The 20348-nt window shown below is 38.5% G+C and overlaps 1 protein-coding gene across 3 annotated transcripts in view; it reads right to left on the bottom strand.

The window, feature by feature from the left end:
* The window catches only part of pikfyve (phosphoinositide kinase, FYVE finger containing), a 148429-nt gene that overhangs the window by 29898 nt on the left and 98183 nt on the right, over positions 1-20348 (bottom strand). For all 3 annotated transcript variants that reach the window (XM_087988726.1, XM_087988727.1, XM_087988728.1), the window contains 12 exons: positions 20116-20256; positions 19140-19266; positions 16888-18083; positions 11865-11965; positions 5621-5692; positions 4214-4385; positions 3907-4085; positions 2781-2894; positions 2584-2692; positions 2292-2446; positions 1397-1487; positions 184-244 (listed from right to left, as the gene is read on the bottom strand). In XM_087988726.1, the coding sequence (XP_087844852.1) occupies positions 184-244; positions 1397-1487; positions 2292-2446; positions 2584-2692; positions 2781-2894; positions 3907-4085; positions 4214-4385; positions 5621-5692; positions 11865-11965; positions 16888-18083; positions 19140-19266; positions 20116-20256 (2518 nt within the window). The remainder of the gene's footprint in view (positions 1-183; positions 245-1396; positions 1488-2291; positions 2447-2583; positions 2693-2780; positions 2895-3906; positions 4086-4213; positions 4386-5620; positions 5693-11864; positions 11966-16887; positions 18084-19139; positions 19267-20115; positions 20257-20348) is intronic.

Here is a 20348-nt window from a genome sequence, read left to right as displayed (position 1 = left end):
GTGGGCAGTATTCTTCCTGAGGCCTTGGTGATATTCTATTTACTGGGTGATTGGGTAGCTTTAACTGATTAAAGTCATGATTATACCCATAGTACAGAACATGGATTTTAATAGTGATGTTTAGTTTAACCATAATGAAGCAGTTCTCACGCTGATTAGATTTTGAAAAAGACCAAGCCAAACCTTTATCTCCATTTGGTAGTCCTGAGGTTGAACTGCGTGGAGAAGTATCCAGTACACTGCTCTGTAAAAAAAATTCGTTAACAAAATGAAAAAAAAATGAAATTAAAAAAATAAAAGTTTGAAAGATCAACAAATGGTTAGGTCAGCAATACATTATGAATAAGAGATAAGACAGTTGTTTCTAAACCATCGCTTCCAATTTAATGTAAAATAGCATCTCCTGAAAAAGGTGAATGATATGCAGCCGGGCTGGACTCCATCTGGCAACAGGCCAAGTCATGTTTGCCATTTGGATGGAGACCTGGTGTATGATTAATTGGAACCTGCCATATTTCACACCTGAACACAAACATTTGGCTGTCTTTCCATTGTGAGGATTTACAGGATTCCCAGGCAGACATGGTAGCAACAGCCATTAGAGGCAACAGGGAAAAAAAAAGTTCTCAAATAGCTACTAGGAAAAATGCAAATGAATGCAATCCTCTGGTCGAATCGAAGAAACATACAGAGATCCAAGGTCACTGGAAGATTTGCCTTAGTTTTGGGAGAAGCAATTATGGGGATGGACCTTACTCAAAGTTGGTTTGGGAATTTTCATAACTGTGGGAAAAGGACCTTTGATGGTCACGGAATATTATGATTCAGTGAAATGGGGAGAGGTGGACACAGTAGAAGTGACTTTGAACTATTTCCTGTTAAGACTGCAATTTTGTGGAGAGTGCACTGTAACGTATATACATGATGCAGTGTTAAGACATTTAAAAAGTTATTATTTCTGCAGTTCAAAGCAGTGCTTCGCAAATCTTTTGCAAACTGTGACTCTGCATTGAGGCCTCATAGTTGTTGTGCATTATGGGAGGTGGTGTGGGAAGGTGGGCAATAAACCTATGACAGCAGGGGATGGGGAAAGAGTAGACCTGCGAGAATGGGGAAGTGAGGGGGGGAAATGCAGAGCATTTCCAGTCTTTATATTTGATTTTCTGCACCTGCGTTCTTTGTTTTATATTAAAATAATGTAAAATGAGTGTCTCCAATTCAGAAAAAAACACTTTTGCTTTGCTGACAACCATGCTTTGGGATCGAGAAAGAAAGGAGAGAGAGCTAAGCTGAAGCAAAGAGAATACAAATGAAAACTGTAAATGAAGTAAAGGGGGAAACAAGATTGCACTCATTAATTGAGTTAATACAAGTAAGTTATCAAGAAGTTAATTACCTTCGTTTCTTCAGTAGACCTCAATCTACCAGGACTTGGTGGTACTGTTGGTCGTTTCCGTCCTTTTTCTTGTTGAAACAAATCTTGTAGTCTACAAGAATGGGATTTTTTAAAAACAAGTTCATGTTGCGCTAGAAAATTGAATAGTACCTATTGCAGTATCTAAACAGGAAAAAAGAACCCTCACAAATTAGAAAATCTTTCTTAACTGCATCAATTAGGCAGATTAGACAGCTGGCAATTAAATATTGTCAATCAATTGACATAACTATATGTGATAGAAGTTGTAAATAATAGGCTGTCACTGCTATTTGTTATTCCATAACCACTCTTCTCCATTTTAAATATTTTTAAATCAACTTGATTAGTGATATTAAGACACAAGTCTGAGCAAGAGAGGATGGGAACCCAAGCCTTCTGGCTCCAATGTAGGGTCACTACCACGACACATGAGCCCTCAGACTGAATTTCCATACAAAGCTTTAAGCTTCTCCTGCTCCTTGGATGCTGCGTCAATTCTCCTGTTCCTTGGATGCTGCATTGATTCTCCTGCTCCTTGGATGCTGCCACCTATCGCATTCCCAACACCCCTTCCCCAAATCCCTCCTCCCTACCTTTTATCTCAGCCTGCTTGGCACACCTTTCTCATTCCTGAAGAAGGGCTTATGCCCGAAACGTTGATTCTCCTGCTACTTGGATGCTGCCTGACCTGCTGCACTTTTCCAGCAACACACTTTTCAGCTACTCAAATACAGTGCAATTCTCTTCAGTTTTACTTGGTATTTATTGATGTAATTTTAACTTTGCATTCATATATATATAAAATTGTAATTGGGTATAATAATTGACATAAACTAACAAGTATTTGAAGTGATTATGGTAGCCTCAGTCCCACCTGTTATTCCAAGCCTGTAACAGCTCACACAAATTCTGTTTCTTGGTAATTAAGCAATCATCCAAAAATACCAACTGCTGAGGGTTGTCGACTGAGGAGGTCAACAATCTTGCTTGAGTTTTTTCAAACCAGTTTCGAAACTCTGCCTCTTCCATCTGTATCCACAAATAAAATACAAATAAATCAACAAGGGATAAGTTTAATGAGAAGGAAGGGGGGCATCAAACATTAAACAAAATTTTAAATGTTATTTTACATATGCTATGTTCAAACTGATAGATAAAATAGTTACTTCTTTTTGTGCAAACAAATCTTCAATTTTTTCTTCTCTTGTTTTGTTGAAGGTATCAGTTTTCAGGGACACCAGGCGATCGTCTACTGCCGAATAGATTTGTGACACCCTGAAAAAAGCCGATATTTGTTAGTCACCATCTTTAATCAATTTATACACTCAGCAAGAAATTTTTTGCCAACTGGTTTCAAACTTACTTTTGTGAAAAATCCTTCAAATCCTGAATAATCAATTGCTTTGATGGCATTTGAGGTTTGATGTGTATTTCTAGTGGGGGTAGGCAAATTTCAAGCATTCTAATGGGGGAAAAGCTGGTAGTAGAAAAAGTAAACATATTTGTCAATTAATAGCAGGAATAATACATTTATTGTATAATGTTTCTGAAAAATGATGCAATTGAAATGTTTAAGATGCCATTAAAGTAACTCAATTAAAATCAGGAAAAATAAATAGACTGAATGTAGAACTAATATTCTGCATTGTCCTTTGGAAGATTCTAGTTGATGAATAGAAATGATTTTGGTAAAATGAGCATCCTTTGCTGAGATTAACAAGGTGGAATCGGGCGAGTTCTGAGTTTGTCTTGCTGTTACAATTTCTGAGTGCAACAAAGCAGTGAATTGGAGTCCATCTGACTTCATCGTACGCGACAGGCTTCAGTGGAGTCCTAGACAACATAGAACTGCAAATACTGAAAATCTGAAGTTCTAAAGGATCCATGGACTCAAAGTATTAACTCTGCTTTCTCTGTGTCAGATGCTGTCAGACCTGCTTAGTTGCTCCAGCAATGCATTTTGTTTCAATGCACTTCTATTGCAGCTTTTCTCAAGAAGCTTTTAGCAATGTTTTAGAAATGCAGGAAGAGAAGTTAAGTTCCCTGAGGTGCAGGACATTGAAGTTAGCTCCGATGTCACCACTGATCATCTCAATATTAAATAGTAACTACATAGCAATGATATTTTGGAGATAATTGATAAACTAGACTAGCTCAGGCTGTTAATAATTCTGGATGAAAGAGTTAATGCTTCACAAATACAGCAAGTGATTGACAAAACAGATCAAAGAACAAAAATCATGGGAATAAAGATAATTATAGATAAGTCAAATGTTATTTGCTCTTATATCGAAGTAAATAATTTGCATGAAACGATGATGGGAACATTTCACATCTTCTACTAAAAACGACCAACTGCTCAGCAGAGGATGTATCTGGTTTCCAAAACATTAATAAAACTTCTTAGAAGAATGTAAACTAAATTTTGATTTAATGCATTGACAATGAGCACAGGACGTTAGAAAAGACATGACTGGGCTTTTATTTACCTGAAAGATGCAACCATCTGATTATAAGAGAAATACTGGTGATAATCATGATGCATAGAGTGACCACAAGGCTCAGCGTTTGCTCTGCGGGTATACTGATAGCCATAGAATCTTAATTCCAGATACTTGGCAAAGGACATAGACCAAGAATCCCTGGACAGCGGAACCACAGGAGTTACCTATAGTAATACACAATGTATTATGTACACTGCAAAAACAAAATATTACATCCATTGAATAAAAGCTGGCAGAACATGATTTAATTTTACAAAATGGTTATCATGTGCTAATGATTATTCCGAATTACCTGTTTACATATTCTGCACCAAGAGTATGTTAATATTGTGTGCTGATAACCAGGAACAGGAGAATCCAGCTCTTTTAATACAATCTGTACACAACCATTACCATGCACAAAACGACGTATATGGTGCACCATAGGTGTTTCACAGAACATGCTGGGACACTGATAGGAGGGTCTGCAAAGAAAAACAAAATATTATAAGGTATAAAAAGTCCAAGACTTAAAATCTAAAGGTTTTGATACTTATAATTATATGACATTTTGGAATCTGTTAATATTTCAAGATCCTATTCAGTGATTCTGTTGATGTTTTCATCAAAAGCAAACTGTCTTTGCCCATAATTAAAAGCTTCAAGTATGCCTTCATGTGTTCTGTGATGTCTGTTCTTCAAAATTAAGTACCATATTATCTATTAGCAAAGACTGCAGCAGGAATTAGTGCAACCTCAATAACCAAATCATGAGAAATAGTCAGGCAATTACCAACAAATCCCTTATTCTATTAAATAAATCCTCTAATTAATACAACTTTACATCATGAACTAAATTAAGTATTTGTTGTAAATAAATAAGCCATACTAATCATCCTGCTTTATCAGCCATAATAAATGTCTAATGAGTTGTAGTTACAATTATCAACCTGTTTGGACAGGTTATGACACATCTGGGAGGTGAGACCTGAATCCACGTCCCAGTGCTTTTTTTAAAAAATACATTGCTCTCAAAACTAATAAGGATATTTCTTGCAAAATTATTTTAGGCACTTGAAATACTGCAATTCAGAATCTGCAACTGCTAAACTAAACCATCAAATTACCTCAATGAAACACTACTTCTGTCTTACAGCTGAACTTGTGACTGTAGATAAAGGTACAATAAGAGAAATTTAATGGGAAAACTTAGATCAACAAATCAGATCTTTTGCATCAGAAGACATTTTTTGATTCTGCATAAAGAGACAAATATTAGAACAACTCCCACTGCACCCCCCCCCCCCACCCCACACCAAACCATACCATAATTCAGCAACAGCTAATAGTTTTTTTTGTCTATTGGACAAAGCTCGAGAATGGCTAAATTTGAAGTATCAGCTGTGCAACAAATAGAGGCCAATGAGAGGAGGGTTTATTAGTAGGCAGTAATTATTTACAGGTCTAATAACTTCACGATTCTACAGCAGTTTAAGCTAAAGTTATTCAAGAAATGCAAAAATAATTAAAGCTTTGGTTACAGTTTAAATGAAATTGACACAATTCTTAAGTCCAAAGTGTGATTTTGAATCTACAGCAATCAGTTCGGAGAACCTGAAAACAAGTAATCCAAATGTTATATTGGGAATTAAAAATTCAGATCTGTTAAACTAGTAAAATAAGTTTACTTGTGAAAATAGTGGAGAACCATCATACTCACCTAAAGCAATATCTTTCTAAAAATATTCCTAAAGTCAGATCATTTTTTCCATAAAATTCCATTGTGACGATCCTAAAAATACAACCATCACAATCAAACATATTTGATAAAATAAGTTCAGCAATGATTATATGTAGTTAATAGTAATTATTTCAATAATATGGGAAAAATTCATCACTGTTTTTACATTTTTGGCAATGCCTAACAATATGGAAGTAAATTATTTCACAGATAATCTGCACTAAAGACAAGTCATTTCACTCATCCTCTTTGGTGCACTAGCAAAAGTATTTTTGTGTAGATTTTGCCTTATAAAAACAAGGAAAACATTTATTAAAATATTTCCAATCCATGGGATTAAGTCAGACCAAACGCAATAATATGGATTTGGAAAGGTTAACGACAAAATTGATGAAATGTACAATAACATTAAGAATTTACAAGATCTTTAATTGAAATGAAGCATTACATCAATTAAAAAGCTTGTGCAATCAGTCTACTTTTCATGAACATAAGAATTTTACAAAACAACATCAGCAATCGGAAAGATCTCAACCTAGGAAAGCACATAACCTACTCACTTTTACTTTTTCATCTAGAAAATTAATAACCCTTATCTGCTGACAGCATAACCTAAGTGTGCTTGCAGGCAGGTTGCACTTTAGTTGCTGCACTCAGTGTCAGAAGTCAATAGATTCAAGTCCCACTCTAAAGCCTTAAGGGCAATAGTGAATGGAGTATAACACTGTTAAAGGTTGCGGTTTTCCGATTAGACATTCATATATCGTCCAGTGAGTTTTCTCTTGTAAATGAGAAAGATTCCTTGGCAGTATTCAAAGAGCAGCAAGGACATTTACTCAATGTTCTAGCCAATAGCTACTCCACCATTAATATTGCAGAAAAAAATATCAGCTCAGCTGACTCATTGCTATTTGTGTACAGATGGTCTGACATTTTGCTCAGAAACCACAGTAATATATTTCTTTTGGTGTGAAGCAGCTTGAAAGTGGAAGGACTTGCATATATGCAAATTCATTCTTTAATGCTGCTGCACAGCAAACTTAACAATTTCTAAGGAAAATAGCTTGCATGTTTACAGTAGCTTTAGCATACTAAAATTGCTGAGGGGTGTATGGCTTTTTTCTCCAATGTCCTTTTAAAGAATAAAATGTCTTTCCTTACTTGGTGGCTCTTATCTGGCTAACAAAACACAGGAACTGAAAAAGATAGAATTTCATGCTTGGATCCACCATGTAATCATTAAAGAGTGCAACATGTCACAACCCTATTGCACCGTATCAAATTGGTGGCTTTAAATGAAATGAAATACAATATAATTAAATGTACAACATTAAACTATTCCCATTATAAGATAGTGCAAAGTTTCTTCTTTTCACCAAACAATAAAGTAGGGGACTGGCTTGGAGATAGCAAGGGGCTGAGGGAGAACCATCAGCTGCGGAATCTCTTTGAAACTGATGGTGAGTTCAGGATTTAGTTTGTGGCGAGATAAATGACAAAATCCTGAAATTACAGACTTTTAAACACTGCTCGACCACAAGCCACAGCATTAGCAATTACTGAAATTAGCTGATGTGGCACATATTTCCCTATTTTGCACTGCCCCAAATGATTAAAGGATTCCCTAATTGTTTGATGAGGTGTAATTTGGCATTTCCTGGTGCTATGACTTGCATTTTTTGCTAACAAATTTGGTACTAAAAGATTAATTTGTTAAATACCACCATGATGATTTATTATTAGATTTCTTCAAGACTAATAACTTAAACTAATCACATTATGGCTACTAATCTTGGAGGAACTGAACAAACAGTGAAATTCACAACTAATCTTGGAGGAACTGTTGGACGAAGTTCACAGCACAGAATCAGAGAAGTTAATTGTTGTTTTAAATCTGTCCAAGAGAAAGGCTGCAGTAGTGAGTATAGTGGATTCTTTCTTGATTATATGTTTTTGGAGATAAGTCTCTTAATTAAACTTAAAATATATTAATTTAACCTGGGGCAGTGTTTATAGAGGAATGAGACGGTGTTATTTTCTGGGTCTGTAGATTGTGAAGGAGCAAAAATGGCCTTTGCAGTGATATGTACTTCTTATCAGATATGGGAGTTTAAAGAGAGTTTAAGGGTTACTGCGGATTATATCTGCCATAAGTGCTGTTGGATGCGAATCTTATCAGATCGAGTGGATCGGTTGGAGAGACAGATAGAAGCAATGAGGAATTTGCAACAGCAACAGTATGTGATGGATGGCAGTTATAGGAAGGGGGGAAAGTATCAGATACAGTCACATAGATGGGTTAACTCCAGGAAGGTTGAGAGAGGTAGCCAGCTAGTGCAGGAGTCTTTTGTGGATATACCCATTTCAAACAGGAATCCTGTTTTGGAAAATGTAGGGGGGTGATGGATTCTCAGGGGAACGTAGCACGAACAGCCAAGTTTCGGGTGTTGAGACTGGCTCTAATGTAACGAGGGGTACGTCGGTTTCCAAGAGATCAATTGTGTTAGGGGATTCTGTAGTCAGAGGTACAGACAGACATTTCTGTGGCCAGCAGCGAAAAAGCAGAATGGTGTGTTGTTTCCCTGGTGCCAGGATCAAGGATGTCTCAGAGAGGATGCAGAGTGTTCTCACGGGGGAGAGAGGCCAGCAGGAGGTCATTGTCCACATTGGAACCAACGACATTGGAAGGGCAAAGGTTGAGACTCTGAAGGGAGATTACAGAGAGTTAGGCAGAAATTTTAAAAGGAGGTCCTCAAGGGTAGCAATATCTGGATTACTCCCAGTGCTACAAGCTAGTGAGGGCAGGAATAAGAGGATAGAGCAGATGAACGCATGGCTGAGGAGCTGGTGTATGGGAGAAGGATTCACATTTTTGGATCATTGGAATCTCTTTTGGGGTAGAAGTGACCTGTACAAGAGGGACAGATAGCACCTAAATTGGAAGGGGACAAATATACTGGCAGGGAAATTTGCTAGAACTGCCTGGGAGGATGTAAACTAGTAAGGTGGGGGGTTGGGACCCAGGGAGATAGTGAGGAAAGAGATCGATCTGAGACGGGTACAGCTGAGAACAGAAGTGAGTCAAACAGTCAGGGCAGGCAGCGACAAGGTAGGACTAATAAATTGAACTGCATTTATTTCAATGCAAGGGGCCTAACAGGAATGGCAGATGAACTCAGGGCATGGCTAGGAACATGGGACTGGGATATCACAGCAATTGCGGAAACATGGCTCAGGGATGGGCAGGACTGGCACCTGAATGTTCCAGGATACAAATGCAACAGGAAGGATAGAAAGGGAGGCAAAAGAGGAGGGGGAGTGGCATTTTTGATAAGGGATAGCATTACAGCTGTGCTGAGGGAGGATATTCCCTGAAATACATCCAAGGAAGTTATTTGATTGGAACTGAGAAATAAGAAAGGGATGATCACCTTATTGGGATTGTATTACAGACCCCCTAATAGTCAGAGGGAAATTGAGAAACAAACTTGTGAGGAGATCGCAGCTATCTGTAAGAATAATAGGGTAGTTATGGTAGGGGATTTTAACTTTCCAAACATTGACTGGGACTGCCACAAGTGTTAAAGGTTTAGATGGAGAGGAATTTCTTAAGTGTGTACAAGACAATTTTCTGATTCACTATGTAGATGGACCTACTAGAGAAGGTGCAAATCTTGACCTACTCTTGGGAAATAAGGCAGGGCAGGTGACTGAGGTGTCAGTGGGGGAGCACTTTGGGGCCAGCGACCATAATTCTATTCGTTTTAAAATAGTGATGGAAAAGAATAGACCAGATCTAAAAGTTGAAGTTCTAAATTGGAGAAAGGCCAATTTTGACGGTATTAGGCAAGAACTTTCAAAAGCTGATTGGGGGCAGATGTTCGTACGTAAAGGGACAGCTGGAAAATGGGAAGCCTTCAGAAATGAGATAACGAGAATCCAGAGAAAGTATATTCCTGTTAGAGTGAAAAGAAAGGCTGGTGGGTACAGGGAATGCTGGATAACTAAAGAAATTGAGGGTTTCGTTAAGAAAAATAAGGAAGCATAAGTAAGGTATAGACAGGATAGATCGAGTGAATCCTTAGAAGAGTATAAAGAAAGTAAAAGTATACTTAAGAGGGAAATCAGGAAGGCAAAACGGGAACATGAGATAGCTTTGGCAAATAGAATTAAGGAGAATCCAAAGGGTTTTTACAAATATATTAAGGACAAACGGGTAACTCGGGAATAGGACCCCTCAAAGATCAGCAAGGCGGCCTTTGTGTGGAGCCACAGAAAATGGGGGATATACTAAATGAATATTTTGCATCAGTATTTACTGTGGAAAAGGATATGGAAGATATAGACTGTTGGGAAATAGATGGTGACATCTTGCAAAATGTCCAGTTTACAGAGGAGGAAGTGCCGCATGCCTTGAAACGGTTAAAGGTGGATAAATCCCCAGGACCTGATCAGGTGTACCCGAGAGTCCAGAACTAGAGGACATAGGTTTAGGGTGAGAGGGGAAAGATATAAGAGAGACCTGAGGGGCAACTTTTTCACGTAGACGGTGGTACGTGTATGGAATGAGCTGCCAGAGGATGTGGTGGAGGCTGGTACAATTGCAACATTTAAGAGGCATTTGGATGGGTATATGAATACGAAGGGTTTGGAGGGATATGGGCCGGGTGCTGGCAGGTGGGACTAGATTGGGTTGAGATATCTGGTCGGCATGGACGGGTTGGACCGAAGGGTCTGTTTCCATGCTGTACATCTCTATGACTCTAAGACTCTATGAAACATTTACTTCAATTTATGCCTTCAAACATTTATTTCCAATCTTTAGTTTTCTCTTTATAAGATTTTCAAGAGGAATTTAACTTGTGCTTTTCATTTCTTGGCTAGCTATCTAAGAATTCTTTAATGAGATTGGTTGCTTGGATAGCATGGTGATATCACAGCAAGACCAAGTTGGGAATCCATACTGAAGTATATTGCAAGCCACTGCAATATAGTAGGTGACAGCTTTATGACTAGATCGCTCAGCGAGATTTTATTTAAGGTCATCGGTGAGTCGCCATTCTTTGCACTGAAAGCAAATTTTAGTCAAAGGTACTCTTAATTCCATCAATGTTTACATTACAGACATTTCAATATTTTGAGCTGAACAAAAATAATTATACAAAATGGGAATTTAGATAATTTGAATGAAGCAACACTCAGGTGTATACAGTGCTACAAATATAGATGCATCTGAAGTAGGGAATTAAAACAAAAAAAATGACAAAATTAAAATATTTGTGGACCTTATTCAAACTGATTATAATTCCCAACATGCTCCTGGGTATTAATTTCATGGAGTTTCTACCTGATAGTGAGCATTCAACCTTTACACATCTCTGCAAGACTTCAGTTTCCATACATGACTGGTACAAAGTTCCTACAAAACTTCTTCTTTCCATGTTATTACTGCACAATACATATTAAACAACATACTGCATATGTAAAAGGACAGTGAAAGCAGCACATGCAAAACAATTATAAAAACAGACTTCCAACAACAAATTTATGCATTTTTCTATCTTGCCAATGTTTATACTGTTTACATTGCAATTTTTTTTCTATTTTTTTTTAAATTCACTGATAAATGAAGAACAAGGGACAAGGAATGGGAGGGCATTGGCAGCACATTTAAGCAGGAAATAAACAACATACAGAGGGACAGGCATAGGCCATTCAACTCCTCAAGCCTGTTCCATCATTCAATTAGATCAAGATTGATCTGTGGACTAATACCATATAACTGCCTTTGGCCCATACCCCTGGATGTCTTTGAACAAAAATGTTTCTACCTCAGAATTAACAACTATTGCTGCATACACTGCTATTTGTGGAAATGTTCAAAACATCAACCACCCTTTTCTCTAGAAGCACTTTCTAACATGTCTTCCGAATGGACTTGCCCTAATTTTTAGATGATGCCTCTTAGTTCTGGAATCCCCAACTAGTGGAAGTAGTTTATCTTTATCTACCCTGTCTCTTCCTGTTAATATCTTGATGACGTTGATCAGATCGCCTCTTAACCTTCTGAATTCTGGAGAAGAGGGGCCAAATTTGGATAATCTCTCCTCATAACTTAACTCCTGAAGTCCTGGTATCATAACCAGTGTTGATCTCAAATTTGCAGCAAGTTTTCCTAAAATAGTTAAAGACTTCAAAAAGTCAAAGCAAAATGTTTACTCACCATGGACTAACACATGGGTTTGGTGCATTGCTTGACTGAACAGAGGAACTACTGAAGAGAACACAAAGTTTCTGATGGTTTGCTGGGCTCAAACAGTCCACCTGAGAAACAAAAATAAAAGACCTGACAAACACATTCCTATTATTTGTCAAAAATCCTGTATTCATTTCAATGGTTGACACAGACACAAAGCATCATGCTCATACACCAGTGATGACTCAGTTCTCAAACTTGCCATTGTTTGTATAGGTTTTGGATCCACATGTTCATTCAATGGGTTCCTCAGCCAATAAAAGTGAATGACAAAGTCATGATTATTTTACCGTCAGGTCAGCCATTATTGAAGCGAAAATTTAATTGACCGGATTTCTGTTATAAAATTTTATCTTAAGTTTTTATTTTATTCATTTGTGGGATGTGGGCATCATTGGCTGGCCAGCATTTATTGTCCATCCTTAGTTGCCCTTGAGGTGGTGCTGGTTTTGAACCGCTGCATTCCATGTGCTATGGATTGACCCACAATGCCATTAGGGAGGGAATTCCAGGGTTTTAACCCAGTGACAGGGACAGATATTTCCAAGTCAGGATGGTGAGTGGCTTGGAGGAGAACTTGCAGGTGGTGATTTTCCCAGGTATCTGCTGCCTTTGTCGTTCTAGATGGAAGTGATTGCACATTTGGAAGATGCTATCTAAGGATATTTGGTGAATTTCTGCAGTGCATCTTGTATATAGCACACACTGCTGCTACTGACTGTCAGTAGTGGAGGGAGTGGGTATTTGTGGATGCAATGCCAAGCAAGCAGACTGTTTTGCTTGGATGGTGTCAAGCTTCTGGAGTGTTCTTGAAGCTGCTCCCATCCATGCAAGTGAGGAGTATTCCATCACATTCCTGAATTATGCTTTGTAGAAGATGGACAGGTTTTGGGAGTCAGGAGTCAAGTTACTTGCCACAACATTCCTAGCCTCTGACCCGTCCTTGTAGCCAGCGTTTATATGGCGAGTCCAATTGAGTTTCTGGTCAACGTTAACTCCAAGTATGCTGATAGATTATAACACCACTGCATGACAAGGGACTGTGGTTAGATGGTCTCTTCTCACTTACCACTTGTCAGCCCAAGCCTGGATATGGTCTAGACCTTGTTGCATTTGAACATGGACTGCTTCAGTATTTGAGTTGTTGCAAATAGTGTTAAACATTGTCCAATCATTGGCAACCATCTTCACTTATGATGGAAGGAAGATAATTGCTGAAGCAGCTGAAGACGTTTGTACCTAGGGCATTACCCTGAAGAACTCCTGCAGAGATGTCCTGGAGTGGAGATTACTGACATCCAAAAACCACAACCATCTTCCATCCTTGGGGATGCCACATTAAGTTGACTGTGACCTTGATGTCAACTCTCACCTCATCTCTGGAATTCAGTTCTTTTGTCCATCTCTTAACCAAGGCTGTAATGAGGTCAGGAGCTGAGTGGCCCTGGCAGAACCCAAACCATTCATCAATAAGTAGGTTTCTGCTGAGCATGAGTTGCTTGATAGCATTGTTGATGACACTTTTCATCTCTTTACTGATGATTGACAGTAGACTGGTAGAGCAGTAATTGTGAGGCTGGATTTGTCCTGCTTTAGTATACAAGACATACCTGGGCAAATATTTCACATTATCACGTAGGTGCCAATATTGCAACTGTAAGAGTTTAGCTAGGGGAGTGGCACGTTCTGGAGTATACACTTTAAAGTGCTATTGCCAGAATGTTGACATTGCCCACTGCCTTTGCACTATTCAGTGTCTCCAACCATTTCTTGATATCACATGGAGTGAACTGAATTGACTGAAGACTGGTTTCTGTGATGCTGAGGACCACAGGAGGCCACCTGGCACTTATGGCCAAAGATTGCTGCAAAAGCTTTGGTCTTATCTTTTGCACTGATGCGCTGGGCTCTTCCATCATTGAGAGTGGACATATTTGTGGAACCTCCTCTTCCAGCGAGTGGTTTAATTGTCCACCATCATTCAAGACTGGATGTGACAGGATTACAGAACTCAGATCTGGTTATGGGATCGCTTAGATCTGTCTATCACTTGTTGCTTATGCTGTTTGGCAGATAAGTTATCCTATTAGTAGTTTCACCAGGACACCACCACATTTTTAGGTATGTTGGTGCTGCTTCTGATATGCTTTCCTGTACTCTCCAGTGAACCAGGGTTGATGGAAATGGTTGAGTGGGGGATATGCTGGGCCATGAGGTTGCAGATTGTGTTGGAGTACAATTATGCTGCTGTTGATTGCTCACAGTGCCTCATGGATGCCCAATCTCAAGTTACTGGATCTGTTCGAAGTCTGTCCCATTAAGAAAGGTGACAGTTCCACACGACTCGATGGAGGGTTTTCTCAATTTCTCTTAGAATACTTTTTTCCAAAACAATCTGACTGTAAGTGGCTTTATTAGTTTTGAATTTCCTAATCCTGGTGGCTACTCAGATTTTTTGGTATAAAACTTTTCTAATGCAATGGCAAAATTAAAGACAGCTTATTAAAGCAATTCAGAGGGAAACAAATTAATTGTGCTAAGTGCAGAAAATGTAATATATTCAAAAACATGGAACATTATTTTAATGTGTTTATCATATGTCTGCAAACATATTGTAAGCCACATCTGGCACATTAATTCACCAAATTTAGGAGAGCTCTGAAATTTATCCATGATCATACTATTTTGCACTATATTTTCGGCCATTGGTAAATTGCAACGCTTTCCAATTGCATGTAGTTTCAGGATGCTACATAAATATCTTACAATCAGTTCTGCTATAACATGGTAGTTCTATTCTCGTGCAATCTCATGTCATAAGAAAATCGCTATTTAGCATCACCATTTAAACTAATAGGGTCGGAGTCACATCATAACCAATACACACTTTAAAATGTCGCGCTTTAGAAAGTGTCGCCAATTCATCAATCATGTTATGGCGAATTCTTGTTAACGAAACTCATGTTATAGCAGAATGACCTGTATCTTTTCAGATTCATAGCATTTTAATACAATTGATTGATTTGCTAGTACATTCCAAAAGGCATTAAGAGTCAACCATATTGCGGCGTGTCTTGAGTCAAATGGTGCAATTCAAAACCATGCCTCTCAGAATTAGCCAAGTCCTCTGGGTTACTCGTCTAACCATATTGCCACTACCATTGGAAGGCACTGGAATAGTAAAATCTACAGTTAACAAAAGCACAAATGTGTGTTGCAGCAGCAGGTAAATTGAGAACGAGGCAGAATTTAGCAATGACAGGGAAAATAGACAGCCTTAGTTAGATCTGTGTTCATGGAACTGAATCTGGGATAAAAGGTCTAGAACAGTATGTTTCATGGAATCATGCAGTCACAGAATCATACAGTGCAGAAGAGACCCTTCGGCCCATCGTGTCTGCACAGATACGTGAGAAACACTTGACCTTCCACCTAATCCTATTTACCAGCATTTGATCAACAGCTTTGAATGTTATCATGTGTCCAGTGCACAACCAGTACTTTTTAAAGGATGTGAAGCAATTCACCTCTACCATCTTCCCCGGTAGCATATTCCAGACTGTCACTACCCTCTGAGTAAAAAAGTATTTCAGTACATTCCTCCCAAACCTCCTGCCCCTCACCTTGAGCCCGGTGTCCCCTCAAGTGACTCTTCAACTAAGGGGAACAGCTGCTCCTTACCAACTCTCTCTGTGACCCTCAATCTTGTACATCTCAATCAGATCACCTCTTAGTCTTCTCTGCTCCATTAAAATGACCCAAGCCTACCCTACCTTTCCTCACAACTGAGATTTTCCATCCAAGGCAGCATAGTGGTGAATCTCCTCTGCATCCTGTCCATTGCAATCACATCCTTCCTCCAATGTAGTGACCAGTACTCTAGCTGTAGTCTCATCAAAGTTCGATACAATTCCATCATGACATTCCCTGTTTTTGTAATCTATGATTCAACTGATAAAGGTTAGCATCGCATATGCCTTCTGCACAATCCTATTAATATGCCCTTCAGCCTTCAGAGATCTATGGATAATCACGCCAAACTCCCTTTATTCGACAGAACTTCCTTGTGTCATGCTGTTCGTCGAATACTTTCTTGTCAAATTACTCCTTTTGAAGTGTATGTCCTTAGACTTTTCAGGGTTACATTCCCTCTGTCATTTACTCATCCCATTTACATCTTCTTGTAGCCCATGACACTCAACCTCTCTGTTAACCACCCGACCAATCTTTCTGTAAGCTAGACAGTGAGGAAATATGCCTCCAGAAAAGCTGGGTGGTTGGGGGAGGGGGGTATATTTGTGGTTTTCCCAATATTTAAATAACGTACATTGTTGTTGTTCAAATTCTGTATTTTAATTAAGCACTCTGAAGAATTAGCAACAGTAAAGGAGTCAAGAGGGATGGTGGCAAGATAAATCTTCATACTATAAGTACACATATAAAAAGCTGAGATTGTACTGTTGCTGAGTAGAAACAAGTAGGAAGGAAGTATGGGAGGGGGGAAAAAGGATAAATTATTTGGGAGACACCAGAAGTAATGTTGGAAATGCTCAGGTCAGTTAACACCTACAGAGAAGGGATCAGAGTTAACATTTCACATTGATGACCCATCAGAACTGGTTAAAATTCAAAACATGATAGGTTTTCAACAGGTAGGAGATGTGATTGTAGGAAGAGAGAATAAAAAGGCAAGTCTGTCACAGGGCAGAAGACAAAAGAAATTAAATGATAAGCATTGGTGGCGCAAGATCAAAAGGCATGGTAATAGCACAGATCTGGTGAAAGATGCATCAATCTAAACTGCCAGCTGTTTTTCTCTCCACAGATGTTGCCAAAACTATTGAGTGTTTCTTGCAGCTTGTACTATTTGTTCATTGGTTGGATCTGTCTTGCATTCAATGCATATTTTCAAAATTGAGTAGCTGATTGAAAATTTAATCATATGTCATAAAGAAGCTGCTTTCACCAGGGAAAAAAAAAACTTTCTTACCTTTGATGCCCACGCAAACTCATTTTGGGTTTGTCCTCGCTGGATTTCCTCTTCCCCATCTTTCATGGCTGATTTACTGTTATCCTCTTTGTTCTGCAAAAAATGATCTTCTACTTTGTTCTTTATTCTACCACCTCTAGCTCGATAATCAGCTAAAAGCTTTGACAAGCTTTGGTTACTTCCTAAGGAATGAGTTATTCTGGTACTTAGCAGATCATGAGATGGAAGAATTTGACTGCTTTTTGCCTGCACATTGCCATTAAGACTCTGAAGGCTTGTCAAGTCTTTTAGTAGCTGTTTCTTCCTTCTGCATTCTACTTCTTTAATATCTTTGTGCAAGAGAGGGGACCAATAGACTTGTTCTGGGAAGTAATCTCTTGTTGGACACTTCATACCTTTCTCCGTCAACAGGAAAGGCTCTTTGAAAGTAATAAAAGGAGATATACAAAGAATGACATCCTTAAGCTCCTGCTTGAATGCAACAGAGTAGGATTTCAACCTGTCTTCAGAGGAAGTAACATGTTCAGTAATGAACAGATCGGTATCATCCTGAAGGGGATCACGGAAACGTTTAGGCCTGTTTCCTATAGATGGTTCAGAGTCATGTAAGAATGCACGGTACGTGCCTGGAGGCCCTTGGTCTTTCTTACTTTCAGATAACATGGAGTCTATTACAGGTGCATGGACAGAAGATGTCAAAGGAGGGTCAAGAAAAGGCGTCTCGAAATCCGGAGGGGCCATATCAGGTGTGGGACCCTCAGGTTTTACAAAAATGCTGTCCCTAGAAACACTTCTTCTCAATGGTTTCTCTCCTTCACAAAATGTATTATGTTTTGGATAATCAAAACTGGCAGTTGGAGCAAACTCAGATCCCAAGGAAATGTCTTCAATCGGATCATCAGAGTCTTTGGAAAGACTGCCGAAGTTTTCATCAGTAAACAAGTCCAGCCCATCATTTTCAGCAGTCTCACCATCAATAATGGAATGAATTGATCCACTTTTAGATAAACTTGGAGGCATAGCAAACTCATCCATAAGAAAACAAAGCTCCAGCTGAGAATGATAAGCTACACAGACCATGAATATAATAATTTCTTTCACTCTTGCTAACTCGTATTCCGAAGCACCCCTCAGCTTCACAGTACAGCCTAAATGTTGGGGACAACCTTCGAAAAACATGAGTGTCTTTGCATGACCTAGGTGGAGAAAATACAAATAAATTAATGATGTGTCCAAACTGTCTGTTATGTTGCAAAGACATCCACATATACAAGCTTCTAACCAGCACTTTTTAATCCTGACCAATTTGCAAATGCATTTGATGTCTAGTTTTCAAAAAAAATTGTTCAGGGTGTTGCTTTTTGCCAAACTATTAAAGTAATCCAGTATGAGGCCTTTCATGATGGGTCAAATTGTCTCCTTCCATACTGTAAATTCTATAATTCTGTGATTCACAGCAGATTGAAAAATCACTCAATATGCCAGGCAGAATGGGAATTAAAGCAAGATCTGGCACAATGCCACATTCCATTAATTTCTATATTGGCAGTTTATACCAACGTTTGGAATTACAAATAGTCCCACCAAATAGTGAAAATACTGGTTTGCAGATAGAATCAACTGATTAGCAAATAGTCTGCCCCAAAAATTCCCTTATGAAAAGAATGATAAATTGTTATGTCTATTTTTGTCTTGCAGGACTGAATATTTTTGCTTTTTACAAACAGAACAATTTTTAATTAAGAGCATTGTAGTTTTCCAAGAACAGATTATGATAATACATTGAGCTATAATAATCTCCCAATAGTACCCTGAAATTTAGTCAAATTTTTAATTATTTGAAACTTTCCCAAATTGGCAAATGAATAAAAATTCAAAAAATGGCTTTGCAGACATTTATTGCACGAAAGACAGCAACATAGACAGAGAAGTAAAACTTTGATTCAATATCTAGTCTGTGCCTAGTTATCTGTAAGACCACTAACTTGGCAAGATATTAAAGATGTTAAGTTAAAAAATTCCTATTTAATGTAATCATACTCTGAAAGGGGTAGGTGATTTATGTGTGCATGTGCATGCAGATGGTGAAGGATAAGGGCGGGCACATTAAACGAGCGAAAAGAAAGGTTTCATCGCCACAACCTTCTAAGGTGAAATGATGACACCACAGAACTCATGCAACCACAGCACATGTCCACCCTCAGAAGAAGAGCAAAAATGATCCTGTAGAAGCAAGATGCAAAATTACTTACCATTAGGTAGTTGGAATGGTTGAAGGAAAAACTTATGGCATGTTCCAAGGCGAGGCTTTGTAAGAAGTTGATCCATTGACATGACCAAATCACCCTGGGTAACACGACTCACTTGCTCTAGCACTTGCTACGCACAGAAACGAACAGGTTGATCACGGTCATCAATTTTCATAGAAATAAACCTTGACACTATGTACACCACACACATTTCTCCCCATTAAAAAAATGATAATAAATTATAAATTATCTGCTAATTTTGATTTTTTTTTGCTTGTCAACCCAATCAGTGGTTCAGTGTGGTTCACTATATTGTCCTTAGGTTAGCCAGAGGAAATTCAGCTAGATCAATCATGTTTTTTCCAAATAAAATTTGAAACAATGCCAGTAGTATTAAGATTGCAACATATGAATTGCTGTGAAGTTCTTCAAAATGCCACTGAAAAAGATACCTCACAATAAAAGGAATCAACTTTATACAAATTCAAAATTTGGGGCGGCATGGTAGTTCAGTGGTTAGCACTGCTGCCTCACAGCACCAGGGTCCCAGGTTCAATTCCAGCCTTGGGTGACCGTCTGTGTGGAGTTTGCACATTCTCCCTTTGTCTGTGTGGGTTTCCTCCGGGTGCTCCGGTTTCCTCCCACAATCCAAAGATGTGCAGGTCAGGTGGATTGGCCATGCTAAATTGCCCATAGCTTTAGGTGCATTAGTCAGAGGGAATGGGTCTGGGTGGGTTACTCTTCGGAGGGTCGGTGTGGACTGGTTGGGCCGAAGGGCCTGTTTCCACACTGTAGGGAATCTAATCTAATCTAAAAAATCTCTGAAACGCTGATTCAACCCAAACATATTTTGAACATCTACATAGCAGTTGATTTCCTTCATATTAAACAAAAGCATGAACCATATGAATTTGTATATGTAATGTATTATCAAAATGTCAAAATGTTAAATGCTGACTGACAAAGTTAGGAAACTTACTGGTTTTACATTTATCACTAAGGTAATTCCATTTTCCAGAAGCATATCTTGAGCAATACGAGAAACAGTCTTTTCTACAAGAACCAGATTTGGTCGAACATCCACTATTCGCTGCACATAATTCTTCAGAAATTCTCTTTCCTAAGTACCACAATGAGGATAGCAGTTACTCTGTGATTTATAAACTATATACGATTAAAAGATCAGAAAACCAAAATGAACTTTGTGCAATA

Source organism: Chiloscyllium plagiosum, unplaced genomic scaffold (genome assembly GCF_037043375.1).
Source record: "Chiloscyllium plagiosum isolate Xiang-an unplaced genomic scaffold, Cpla_swu_hap1 HiC_scaffold_7, whole genome shotgun sequence".
Taxonomy (NCBI): domain Eukaryota; kingdom Metazoa; phylum Chordata; class Chondrichthyes; order Orectolobiformes; family Hemiscylliidae; genus Chiloscyllium; species Chiloscyllium plagiosum.
Note: the sequence above shows the minus strand (reverse complement) of the source record. Positions and strands in the feature narration are given on the sequence as shown.